Source organism: Limanda limanda, chromosome 16, assembly GCF_963576545.1.
Source record: "Limanda limanda chromosome 16, fLimLim1.1, whole genome shotgun sequence".
In the NCBI taxonomy this organism is placed as follows: domain Eukaryota; kingdom Metazoa; phylum Chordata; class Actinopteri; order Pleuronectiformes; family Pleuronectidae; genus Limanda; species Limanda limanda.
This window is the reverse complement of record NC_083651.1, coordinates 22103831-22117247: the sequence shown is the minus strand read 5'-3', so window position 1 is coordinate 22117247 and position 13417 is coordinate 22103831. Positions and strand designations below refer to the sequence as shown.

The following is a 13417-nucleotide window of genomic DNA, read 5'->3' as shown; positions in this document are numbered from 1 at the left end:
TTAAAAGAGATCGAAAACAACTCCAGCACACGTCTGCGGCTGATAATGTACCGAATGCAAAAACAAATTACTCAGACAGCCCAGTGGGCATTCAGAAGTAATAGGCCAACCAGAGTTATAAATTATACAATACAAGCTGGGATACAGAGCCCAACTGTAAAAAAATCAACGCACAATACTGAAACGTGTCTCAGGGGAGGAAGGAAAATTCATTTGGTGTGGGGATTTGTGTTTATAGCAGATAAATGCTGCTTCAATCTGCTCAGTCAGTCTACAAACAACACGTAAACACTTGCTTCCATGAAGGTCAGACATTAATATCCATTATATATAATCTCTGACAGGGTCATCTTGTAGTGATAATATCACCTGCTGCCACGGCTCCTCAGCCAGAACAGCCCTCTCTGATTCTCTGCCCTGAACGTCAATTAGCAGCCGTCTGTGGCCACAAGCATCTCATTAGGTTTCATCTTCACACGGATCCACTTTGTCCGCTTCGCTCACGCTGTGGAGACACGCTGTGGCCAAAGCTGCAGTGTACCGCAACCACACACACACACACACACACACACACACACACACACACACACACACACACAACGGCACATGCATGTTGACAACCCATCCCCTAGGCCCCCCCGCTACAACCACCAACAGACGCTGGAGCGCACAACACAACACAAACACACACACTGGTACACATCTGCTCTGGCCATCAAACAGTCCTGATCCTGAGCCAAGGCTCGCAGCAAAGTGAGTGATGAATCAAGGCGAGGATCAGAGAGGAGAGCGAGAGATGAGCAGAGGGGGGGGGGGTCTCTGCACGTCGAACGCTAACAACAGCCAAAGAGAAGAGGAGATCTGAGGAGCCTTCTTTGTTACCACGTAGTAAATCCCACATATATATTCTACATCCACAACAAGGCCTCATTATGGATTTTCAAGGTGGAGCGTGTGACAGTGACAAGCAGGTCAGAGCCGTCAGCTGGTCAGCCGCTGCCGCTGCCGCACTGGCAGCAAACTCTATATTCACACTGTGGCCTAAAAAAAGGGATGAAAAGAAAAACACTGGTTGGCATCATTGGGATGTCAGTCATCTTTGATCTGCTGGGATTGTGTTGCTATGGTGACTGTATGATGATTAACGATTTCCCTGTGCACAGACACAAAGTAAAAAAAACACATATGCTGATTATTCTCGAACCAAAGAGATCAATTAATGTTTGAGCTTTCTTGATTCCAAAATTTCCCTAGGATTTAAAATGTGCAAAAACGAGGAAGAGCTTTGAATTTGGCACCGATTTCTTCCTTGTCTACTTCCTTATAAGAGGAAAACACCAGAAACTTGTTAAGTGTAAATCTTTTCCGACTTTTCACGATCCAGCCGTCTCCATTGCTGAGATACAGCTCAGCGCTCACAGCCACTGCCAGGCCAAACCAATATTTATTTATTTTTTCTACCTCTATTTTTTCTTTTCAGCCGAATTACAGCTACAGGCAGCGCTCTGCCAACACTGGTGCTCTTTGATCATTATCCCATCTCAGAAAACAGACTGCGTGTGGTTTGATGTGTTCTACAAACTGGCTCCACTGGATTCAGAAACACTGTTCGAAAATTGCAAGAAAAACAAGTGGATCTGAACTGGCTCCTGACGCATTTCATTTCTCCAGCCACGAGTGCAGCTGTACAGTACATCAGCATGTGCATCGTGTATATTTAGGAACAGGAAGCTGCTTCAACTTGCACTCAAGTTTTATTTGTAATATAGGTCCCTCCACATATTTATTCAATATCATGTTTCAGTATTCTTCAGTGCTTTTTCACATTCAGATACAATTTGTCATGCATTTGTTGCAAAATCACATCTCACAACACATATTTCAATCTGCAGAGGACAGGATGTGTTTGTGTGATTGTTTTTTAAATAAATAAACCATTTAAAAAAAAACACGAATTCATATCTGGCTGCCAATGATGGAGGAAGAACAAGGGAAACATTTTACTTACGGAACAAATAACTGGACCAAAATTTAAATAAGTAAAAGAACTGCAATAACATTTCTACTTGAGTTAAAGTTAGTAAGTACTTGCTTTAAATATAAAAGTACTTGCCCAGTGAAGCCTATTCCCTAATGCGACGTCTACTGTAACTGTGTCTACTGAATATTAAGGTTAATGCAAGAATATTAGAGACTCATATTAATAAAAGTATGGATCTCCCCTCATCAGAACTTTCAAAACAATTGTGATTGTGTAACGTAATGCATTGTAAAGATGTAGTAGAGCAGAAAGTACAGATATTTGCTGAAATACGTCGTGGAGTAAAAGTCAAAATGACCTGAAAATGTACAAAGTATTTGTTACATCCATGTTTTTTAATATAATAGATTCATTTTCCCTTTAAATTTGCATCTGTGAGCTTTGTGTAAGTGTGGTTTGTTCGAGTGTAGTCTGAAATAAAGTTGTGTTAAACTATAACAGAGGGATTTTCCGTGTCTTTACACTGCTTCACTCATACTGTTGGATACCAGCTGTAGCTCTTCTCACCGCCATGTGTTGCCGTCATCTTCTAAAATCACCGATCAAAATTAGATCATCACTTTGATGCAAAAAGCGAGAAGTAGGACAAACGCAAGCGACAATATATTCATCATCTGTCTCTTTTTAAACATTTACTCGCTGTGTTTCCCCATAAAGAGTTCCTCCCCAGTAGCTGTTAACAGAGTGTCTGTGATAGGCAGATTGATTCCCTACAGCAGTGTGATCAGTTAATTGTTCCAGTTGGGATGATTTTTCATGATTTGTTTTCTTCCTGTGTTGTTGCGTAATGTAGTGAAAAAAAATAAAAATCAATGTTGTTGGCAAATGATCGCCTGTGAAATCTGTCTTTGTTTTAAGCTGCTGAGGAGAATTTTAGGTAAAGGATGAAGAATAAAAACCTTCTGTGGATGTTGAGTCTTTTCTTTTCCTGGTCATTACTGGACGTATAACACCGGATAAAAGGCTCATTAGTTAATCAATGACTTTGATTGATTTTGCAGGAAGTATGATATGTCGATTGTTGAGTCAAGCTGCAGGCCAAATATCTGCTGGTAGTATGAATCCAAAATTACTACAGTAATGCATAATTGATGTAGTCTTTCATGCAATGGAATCAATAATAACCCTTTGATACTCGCTCTGGCTGTCGATACAGTGGAGGAGATATTTGAGAGCAGTTTTACCTGGACAGGGAACAAAGCAGGGCTGCTCCATCTGCTGCTGGATCCGCCGCCTCACTTTGTCTCCGCAGAGCTCGGCGTCCACCGGCTGAGGAGGAGACTCGGGCCAGTCGCCCCAGTGGACCACGCAGGACAGGTTCCTCCTCCGCAGCCCCTCACCACACTCTGCACCCTGCAAACACACACACACAAACACACACACACACACACACGACCTTGTTAAGATTCACGACAATAAGTTCCAGAGGAAAGAGGACATTTAATAAACAACACAGATGGGAATGACTGAACCCACATTGTAGCCTAACTTCTCAGCTAAGTTCGCTTTTCAGAGGTTCCCTGTGAAGATCATTTATATCAGGTTAAGAAAACAATCTGTAAACTTGGATTTTTGACACACTATTATCCAAAAAAGATCCACAATCCTTTCAGTTCACCTATAATAACATCTTTGTCACGTTTGTGCATCAAATAGGCTCCACTTAAAATACACTGAGTGATCTGAAATTAAATATTGTAAAAAAGAACATAAAAAGGGGTAATATTAGGCCTGTTACTAGGCTACTCTTAATATTTTTACCCTTGAAACTTAAATGAAAGTTTCTCTAATTGTCCCTAGAGAACTGTTTCACCTTACAGTGCTGCAGCCCCCCCTCAACTCTACGACACAGTATGCAGCACAGATATAATTCTGCCATTTGTTTTAAAAGGCACAAACTGCACTTGACACGGTTATTAGACCTCATGGATTCACGCAAGAGCTTTTGTTTGTTGCGAGAAGGCACCACAGGATATCATCATCAATGGAGCTATTTGGAGCTGCTGGTCAGACTCTCCACAGGGCTCCTTTAAGAAAAGTGGCAGTGCAATGTCTTTATAAGCTGCACACATTTAAAAGCGTGATGTGAAGAAAATGAATAATGGAAAACAATTAAACAAAAGTGCTGAGAGCAAAGAAGACAGTGTGCATTTTTGGTGCATACTTGAGGGTAGAAAGTCGTACCTCTACAGCGCATTGGGACCAGTCACTCAGCAGCCATATATAGCAAGGCTTGATGGGACATGGCTTGGTCTGGGTGAGCTGAGTGGGACAGGGACGCCCCTCCTCGTGCGCCTCCTGCAGGATTCTCCTCGTGCGCACCGTCAGAGCTGCAGAAAATCAAGAACAAGGAACCTGAACAATATACCAGAGGAGACTCGAGTGCAAGCTGCATTCTCTCTAAACCTCCACAGGTGAGAAACTCAAATATAACAGTGACATTTTGAAACGTCAACAGGAGAAAACTGCAAATAAAGGCCCCAGAACACTCTAGGATCCATCCACTGAACTGCTACATCGATGCATGACCGCGAAAAGAATATAAGATCCCTCTGAAAATAACTGTGAATAAAAGAGCGTGTTTGCAATGAACGGCAATCATTTATTTACAAGGGAAAAGAGGCCACTTTAGCCCGTGAAAAAACGGTATTTCCCTCCTGACAGAGAGGAATTAGTGCAGCAGCACATTACGTCTGTGTCACAATGCCACTTTGTGCTCGGATCTAACAGTTTCCTTCACAAGTGCTTTGTTCAAGTGAGCCATTAATAATGTGTGACAGGAGGTGTTCGGTAAATGGCAACAGTAAAAGAAACAGAGGAAGTGGCCTGATGGCATTTGGGGGCTGTGTCGGGATTCTGTGAGGTTCAGAGAAGAGTGTTGAAGACAGAAGTTTTGCGAGTGTGTGTGTCTGTGTGTGTGTGTTGCGCCAGGGGAGATAGTGAACTCGGCAGGCCCCAGACAGACACAGCGAGAGGACGTCCAGCTCTGCCATCTCAACATTCAAAACATTAGAGCCCCCCCTGTGGCCTTCTGACAAAACAAGATCCTTGCATCGTGTGATACAGATGTGACGCAAATCCCTCATCGGGTCGAGTTGATATCCCCACGTGAGAAGCCTAGTCTAAGTGGGAGCTTCCTGGAATGAGGGGTTAACTGTAAGGAAAACAGACAGCCCACGACGTTTTAAAATTGATGAACTTAAGACGGCACTGTTGAGTCTCTCTAATTAACAGAATAACAACCCACCCCCCTCTGGGAGTTTGGCTTTGGGAGGCTGGAGAAACAGTGTATGCAATCAGGTTAACTTCATTAACTTTCTGTATATTGCATGAGGGTTACGTCCGGACGTTTCAAAGTGAAGCCAGGGCACGCCACAGGTTGCCGATTACTAATTGCATTTGGGGAAATCACGCAGAGGAAGAGTATATATTTTATTTAGGATCACTGAATCATTTACGGCGTCGGCAAAGGTGAGCTGCGTGAAATTTAGCTGAAGTGAAGTTACCATTTTGTGACCTCACAATGCACAATCTCCCGTTAATTAAAATAAAAGCAGCTTCATATAGAATGCTAATAAAGTAAGAAGACACGTTATACGAGAAAAGAGAATCTGCAGCTCACTGTTTCACTGAATAATCAGGCGTTAGATTACACATGCCCCTAAATATTTTAATGCATTTAAATGTATTCATGTACAATTCAACAACCCGGTGAAAGCCTGAGCTGGCGGAATAATGAGGAGCCGCACGTGTGGTCGACCATGTGTGTGTGTGTGTGTGTGTGTGTGTGTGTGTGTCTGTCAGGATTGTGTTTCCCCCTTTGGTTGAAAGCGTGTTTGCTCGTGAAACTTACCTTTGCTGCCGCAGGTGTGCGAGCATTCCGCCCACGGCGACCAATCGGAGAGCATGCAGCTGACAGGACAGCCAACCACACAGCGCTCCGACAGCCTCCACTTGTTGGTCAGGCCGAGCTGGAAACAAGAGCAGAGCTGTGAGGAGGTTCAAGCTAATTATTTCCAGCAACAAGAGAGAGAGAGAGAGAGAGAGAGCGCCCACATTTCCATACTTCAAATACGCAGCGGTTCAAGTCAGGACAGAGGAGACGAGGAGGTAATTAAGCAATTTTAGCATCAACATTGCCTTCAAATGGCAGGGAGCTATAATTGAGCATATTTTTCATATTTTTCATTAGAGAGAGTCACACTATGCGTGACACAGAGCTGACAGAATCTTTATCTTTATCCAAATAAAGTTTGTCTCACTCCCTCTGATATGCTTCTGGAAAGTTAGAGGAAGTTAAAGTGACACCAGATTGAAAGTGAGACACGTGCACAATGCTGCCAGACTCGTATTAAAGACCCACAATAACAAATTTGAGACTTTTATTAGTTCAGAACTTTTTGTGGATATTTTGTGGAACGGCGCAGTTGCCCCATAAGATTTCATTGTAGCCACTGGCGCCATGTTGCAGCTGCAAGGGGAGAGAATCTACTGGACATTTTGATGTACATGTATTTACACACCCACATTTATAAACACTCTTTACTTTGGTTGTAGATCATTTCTCAGTAGGAATATCAAAAGAATAAACTCCAGTCCAGTCCATGTAATTGTTGTGTTGTTGTTTAAGATGTCAGTCATAGTTGTATTAAAGGTTATCAGGACTGGATTGAAGAGTTTTCGAGAATATAGATAGAGATATATTACAAGAATAAAGGTGTAATTTGATGAGATAAAAGCTATAGTATCATGAAGATAAAGAAAAAACAATCTTTAGGAAATAAGCAGCACAGGAAATCAGTGTTCGCTGGAGTTCTACTCCATCCTGATCCTTCTGACTAATCTCATTGTTTCATGAAAAACTACAAAAACTCTTTCCACTAAACTTACAGTCAACCCTTTCCAAACACTTCCTCCTGCACAAAAGAGGAAAATTCCTCCAAGTCTGTGAGGTTCTTTCTTTAGAATGAAAGAATTTGCAAAGTCCTAGTATTTATCATAATGTGATGCTAAAGAGCCAAAAGTATTTTGTTATTGTTGAAACCTCCACCGAAGTATAACTTCACAAGATGCTTCAAATCCCTCATTTTAATGCAAATTGCAGGCTGATCTTCAGATATTATCCCTGTAAGATGACACGTAGCCTAAAATTACAACTTTATTCTCATAATATTATGACTTTATTCATGTTATATTGAGAGTAAATTCTTAAGTGGCCCTAATAGTCCCCTGTACAATTCCACCGTACCTGCTCGCACTTCTGCAGCTCTACGATCTTCCCATCGCTGCGAACACAGTCCAGGATACGCAGCCGTGACCCCTGGCCACATATGGCGTTTTCACTCAGCTGGCATGTACTCCATTCTGTAGTTCATACACACACACACACAGGGGAACATATGTGTACATTAGTCTGACCGTCACCAGGTTGTCATCCACCTCAAGACAAATAAATCCAGTCTGCTCATTGTGTACACTGACCTCACTTCCCCTGAACATATAAACTCACACATATTTATTCTGGGAATCTCTCTGGGCTTGCAGGGAGCAGACCAACCTGATCAGACAGGTCTCACACTCGCTCACATATAGAGGGAACCACACTCCCACTGGATGCAAACAACAAGTCTCTGAGCCTCCTGCGGTTCAGGGCGGCCGTGCAGATCGTCCTACCTGACACTTGGTGCTGGAAGGTGAAGCAGGTACTGTTGAGGACGCAGGGCTCGGACTGGAGCAGCTCTGGACAGGCGGAGCTTTCGGAGGAGGGGGGGCGGAGGACCCGTCTGCTCCTGTTCCTCGCCGTCCCTTCGTCACACTGCTGTAAGACGATGACACAACAAAAACAGGTTTGGTTTAAGGATTGAGGGAGATGCAGGGACAAGGAGTCCGGCAGCAGGCAGAATAACATATGCTTCACAAAGTCACACTCATGAATTACCGACTAATATATTTCTGCCATTGTTTGATTTAACAGTCTTTTATCAGTATTATTAGATCTTTATCTATTATCGTTTAAGTCAGATTCAGACCCTGAAATAAAGATTGATATATAAAACACAGCGATTCTCTTTTTCCATTAGAAAATTGAACAGATTATTGCTTTCAAAGCCACAGAAAACAAACCACCTTTCAGAGCAATGCTGTTCAATAGATCCATTCAGTGTCTGAACAATAACCTACAGTCGCACAGCATTACTCCGACACCTCTCCTCATGAAATCCACTCTCTCTCTCTCATCCTGTACAAAGAGAAGCTGTTTGTAGCTGAAGGACAAACTCCAGGTGAGCACCTTCTAAAGCAATGAAAGTAAATCAGTGCTATGTGAATGAGCAAAGAGGGATGGTGGGAGGGAGGTAGGGAGGGAGGGAGTCAGTTGGGGAAAAAGCTGATATTCAGGATAATGTTGGAGAGAAATTAGGAGGCAATGAGTCGGTGTATTTCACAGTTAAACATGAGAGTGCAGCAACAAATGAGCAAGTGCAGGAAAGTGCAGCAGCTTATTCTAGAACGAAGCAGCTCCACTCTTTGTTTTTCAGATTTAATTACTGGTCCCTGACAAACAGATTTTAAGCATTCACTATAGTAGCAGTATTCAATTAAAATGAAGACAGAGTAAATTTCATGAGGTTTTGTAAACATCACAATAACTCTCATTATGATTCAGAGGAATATATATATATTGAAATAGTAGATGTATAAAGGTCAGTGTGTAGTCGACAACTGTCAAAACAGGCAGTATATTTATTGTCAGTTTTTACATTGAACTGGAGGGATTATAAATAACTGATATAATATAGAAATAAATGCTTATTTCTCACACATCTGCACTTAAAGGTGAGATATTTTTCTCTTCACAGGGGTGATATCAAACCACATAGTGCACAGAACCTAGTAACCTCCCTCTTACACCTGGCACAGACGGACAGAGTAGTTATTTTCTCGTCTACTGCCAACGTGTATAGATGTGTATAGCAAGTACACTCTACCTGTTACACACAGAGTTGGTCTATTTTTCTCGGCAGGGAAGTGCTCTCTCTCTCGATACCATTAAAACAGCATTCCGCCAAGGTATAAAGTCACCTGGGTCTTAAAGTGAATGATCTATACCACTGTGATTGGTTTATTGTGTTACAAAAAACGATCCTTGATTAATTAAAACCCATTTGAAACTTGCGTCTGATACTTTTGTTTTTAGCTGTTGAACAAGTTTTTAGCTGTTGAACAAGTAGAAGCTCATATGAACTCATCCTTAATGCATTCGCTCCATTTGCTTAACCACGTGCTGATATAACGCAAAAACGACCTAATATAACGTGGAATAAAAACTGCTTCTCTTTCACACTCCTTTTCTTTTCTAAAAAGATATTGCAATGATATTAAAGCACTGTGACCTTCAACTATATGACTCTTACGATCCCCTTGAAACCTCTTTAATTACATCTTGTAATTTGTCAAAAGACCGATGCCAAGTGTATTGGGTATTAAAAGATTCAGCGACTGAAAATCTTTGGCTGTATTAAAAATACCTTATTAATACTCATTATGTATCCAACTCCGATGAAGAAAGAACTTCTGCACAGATGTTTGATAAAAGATTGGCTGAATTTTTAATTGGTGATCGCTGTGGTGAATAAAACTGATTTACTTGATGAGCCTCAGTTGTCAAGGTAACTCTCAACCCAGTGTGAGGGACGGTGACTCAAGGAGAAATACATTAAAAAAATCGAACAAATTCCTTGAATTCTAGACAGAAACTCCAGATCACATTATGAACTGATTCTTCTTGTGTGATTCTTCTTCTCAGAGCGATGTATTAACACTTTGGTATTTACAGGCTCAAGAAGGACAAAGAATCCATGTAAACATCCTTTTGTATTCTCCAATCTGAAGCCTTGGAAAGAACTAGGACACTTGTTTTAAAACAGGGGCTATACCATGTATTTTCATATGAATGACTAAATAATGAAAAGTATCAGAAGGGTTATGCAATACCAGAAAAGGCTATTTTTCTTATATTGTAATAATGCCATTTCAAAATGATGGTCCTACGTGTCTGATAATCATTAATCATTTGACATCACATGATGGAGGGAACAACTTTCTGATCCACGTAAGCTTTAGATTGTCTCCCTATGTCCCTATAGAGACATCTTGAAAACTGTGAGCTTCAAAAGTAACAAACACACACACACACACGTCTATATACTGGTGCTCAGGGTATTAAGTAGGCACGTAATATGGAAAAAACAGAATTTACTGTACCATCGACTTTTACATGGCACAGTTGAAGGCGGATAAAATTGAGCGTGACAATAATTAAGGAAGAAATGATTAGATCTGTAAGAGTGCAACACACCAAATACCTACCAGGGGACAGAGACGGCGTGATGAGAAACTGCATATTGCTCCGATAACACTGCAGGGGAATGGGAATCATGAAGAGAGGAGCGAGGGATGTGTGTGAATATGGAAGAAGTGTCAGCTCAGTCTCTCAGGGGCAAAAAAAAAGAAGGATTATAATGATGAAGGTGTTTGTATTGAGCTGCATTTGTCCCTGTGCCACTGATACATCAGGACGTGAACCTCAATCACTGTCACCTCCTAACAAGGGACCTCTGTGTGAGACTCAACTCTGCCTCCTCGAAATCAAGCTGGATTCATACGCTGTGTATGTGCTGTAGCTCATTGCACCTCTAATGTTCAATGTTTCAGCTACACACACTCACACATTCGTATTCCAATGTGGAATCAGCAGGCTCAGTTGTGATACAATCGCTATAACAATGAAACCCACTGAGTTTAGAAGAAATCAGTGAATGTTGTGAGTCACACACACACACACACTCACACACACACACACACACACACACACACACACACACACACACACACACAAACACACACACACACACACACACTTTGCAGAATATTTGCCAGGGTTGTTCTTTCTCTTAAACCAAAACTGCAGATTGGCATAAAAACAGCAGAATACAAACAAGGTTTAAACAATAATGCCACCAAACAACGAACAAATTGCAGAGAAGCTCTTTGGACAAACTGAATGGATTGGTGGACCCAATTTTCCCCAATTTTCTTTGCTTTATGAATACAGCACACACAAAATTACAAATCTTCTCCGGTAAAAAGAGCAACTCAGAGGGAGCAATTAAATTCAGCCCATGCAGAGGGAGCCTTGGCCTCTGTCTCGGAAATGTTAATTCTCATCATAAACACAAACAACTAAAATCTGCCACAAGCTGATCTAGTTTGAGTTACTACTGGACAAATCCCTCAATAGCAAGAGACCACTTCAACTTCATTGCATGCCACTTGTGGGTTCACGCACAACTGCAGCTGAAACTACAGATTCTGACTCTCTGCATGGAGGGTAAAAACTTTATGGATAATAGTTGGAGAAAGGATGCAGCAGCTAGTGCAGCACAAAGCTACACAATGCAGCAACGGAGTAAAACGCCAAGTAAGGAATCTCTTATATGGGTCATTATGAAACTGTAGCAGGACATATTAGAATATGGCGGGGTGCCAAGGTCTCAATAATTTATGGGAAACACTGCTTTGATGTGGCGAGATAGGGCAGTCGCCTTGGCGGAGGAATACGCTCTCTGAGACTTTTGTGTTGGGGTGGGACAGTTGATCTCCTTCAAAAAAATTCAATGATCTTAATGACTGTGTATCCAGGAAATATGAATGTGAGTTCAGTGGGTTATTGTGGGGAATGGTTCTGTGTGTGGGTGGTTGCAGAGGAGCAGAGGAGCAGAATCACTTGTTCAATGCTGTGTGTTAGTATATTTGTGGAAATTTCATGGTATCGGTATGGTAACATCTCTAGTATGTGCAGAGAGTAGGGAAACATCACAGCGTTATTACCCAGGATGCTACACTTCATCACTATGCCACCTTTGCACAACACAACTCCTCTGATCTTATCACCTACACACACTTGCACAACATCCTCATTCTGGCTGAACACAGAAATGGCCCAGGGCTAAACAACTATCTGCAATTACAGTGGACAAGCATTTCTTACCTGAAAAACCTCTGTTTCTTCTAACGTGATCTATTCAAGGATAATCTTTTTTTCCTTTGAGCATGTTCGGAATTCATATATGTACTTCTCTGTCTCACACGAGTGTCTTAGAGAATAGCGTGTCCGTCAATCAGAAGTCAGCAGTGTGGAGGGCGAGATGCTTGTCTGGGTGGAAGATGGAGAATGTGTCAGGAATGATGCAGTGGGTGGGCTCACTGAGGTTTGGTTATCTATTTAATTTTTTTGTTGCAAAGGTTGGGAGAAGGACAATAGTTGTAGAAGCAAATCAGATTAAACCATGAGCGGTTAACGTCCGGCCTTCGGGTCATATGCGACTCGCCAGACTGTCTGCCTGCCCCCTTTTCCTAAAGCCCTAGTTAAAACATTACCAATGTGTATGGGAGCTGTCAAGAAAAGGATTCTTGCGCTGCCAAAAGGCACAGTGAATAATTCTGGGTGCAAATTATGTGCCGGTTCATCTAAATACGTACCAGTGCAACCAGTGTAAGAAGGGAGTCTGGAGCCCTGGTGGGATATATGTGTTAATAGTAAACAATAATTTATTATGGGCCTCGAAGGATGTTGTTAAATTGAAATGGCCCTCTATAAAAAAAAGGACCCCCCACCTTGGTCGTACGTATGAGTAGAACGTGTCAGTGTGCAAATTCCTCGTTCATTATTCAAATGCTTGGCATGTAGCAATTTAGAGCTTGAAAAAAAGCAATATGACATTAATGTCTTTGCTATTGTGAAATAGATTTTGCAAATATCATTATTGACTAGTGCAGGTCCTCTTCTAAACCTGCCTGTTCGGTGTTCCTTTTTTTTTTTTAACACATTGCATGTCGGCTGTTTCAGAGGTGTGTTAAAAAATTGACACAATCTTGGTTCACAACTTTTCCAAATAAAAGCTCTGTAATTCTGCTCGAAATAAAGCATTGAGCAACTAAAAGAAGATTTAGCTTTTACTATGGATAAATTGTTATAGAGGAAGTTATTTTATGAATGTTGTTGTCATGACCGAATTCAGTCCGATATGGTGAAATAAAAATAAACAGATTAACACAACTTCATTCCCAAAATGGCTGTTAAGCCGGCCCCCCCTGCTGACTGCCAGGCACTGTTTGTCTGTTTATTTAAAAAATGTTATGGTCCAAATTGGACCAAATGTGACACTGCACTTCCCGGCCATTAAAATTAAACAGGCCAATTGTGAAGCTGACAAGATGAACTGTTGTAAAACTATTCGTCCACAGACAGATGGTGGAATCAGTAAATAAATGGGAAGATGTATAAACTGACATCTTTATCTGTAACATCTTACAAAC

At 41.5% G+C, this 13417-nt stretch overlaps 1 protein-coding gene across 1 annotated transcript in view; it reads right to left on the bottom strand.

Moving 5' to 3' along the window:
• The window catches only part of thsd7ba (thrombospondin, type I, domain containing 7Ba), a 131517-nt gene that overhangs the window by 6905 nt on the left and 111195 nt on the right, over positions 1-13417 (bottom strand). The window contains exons 17-21 of the mRNA XM_061088869.1: positions 7715-7859; positions 7290-7405; positions 5895-6012; positions 4226-4371; positions 3226-3394 (exon numbers count right to left, since the gene is read on the bottom strand). Coding sequence (XP_060944852.1) covers positions 3226-3394; positions 4226-4371; positions 5895-6012; positions 7290-7405; positions 7715-7859 — 694 coding nt within the window. The remainder of the gene's footprint in view (positions 1-3225; positions 3395-4225; positions 4372-5894; positions 6013-7289; positions 7406-7714; positions 7860-13417) is intronic.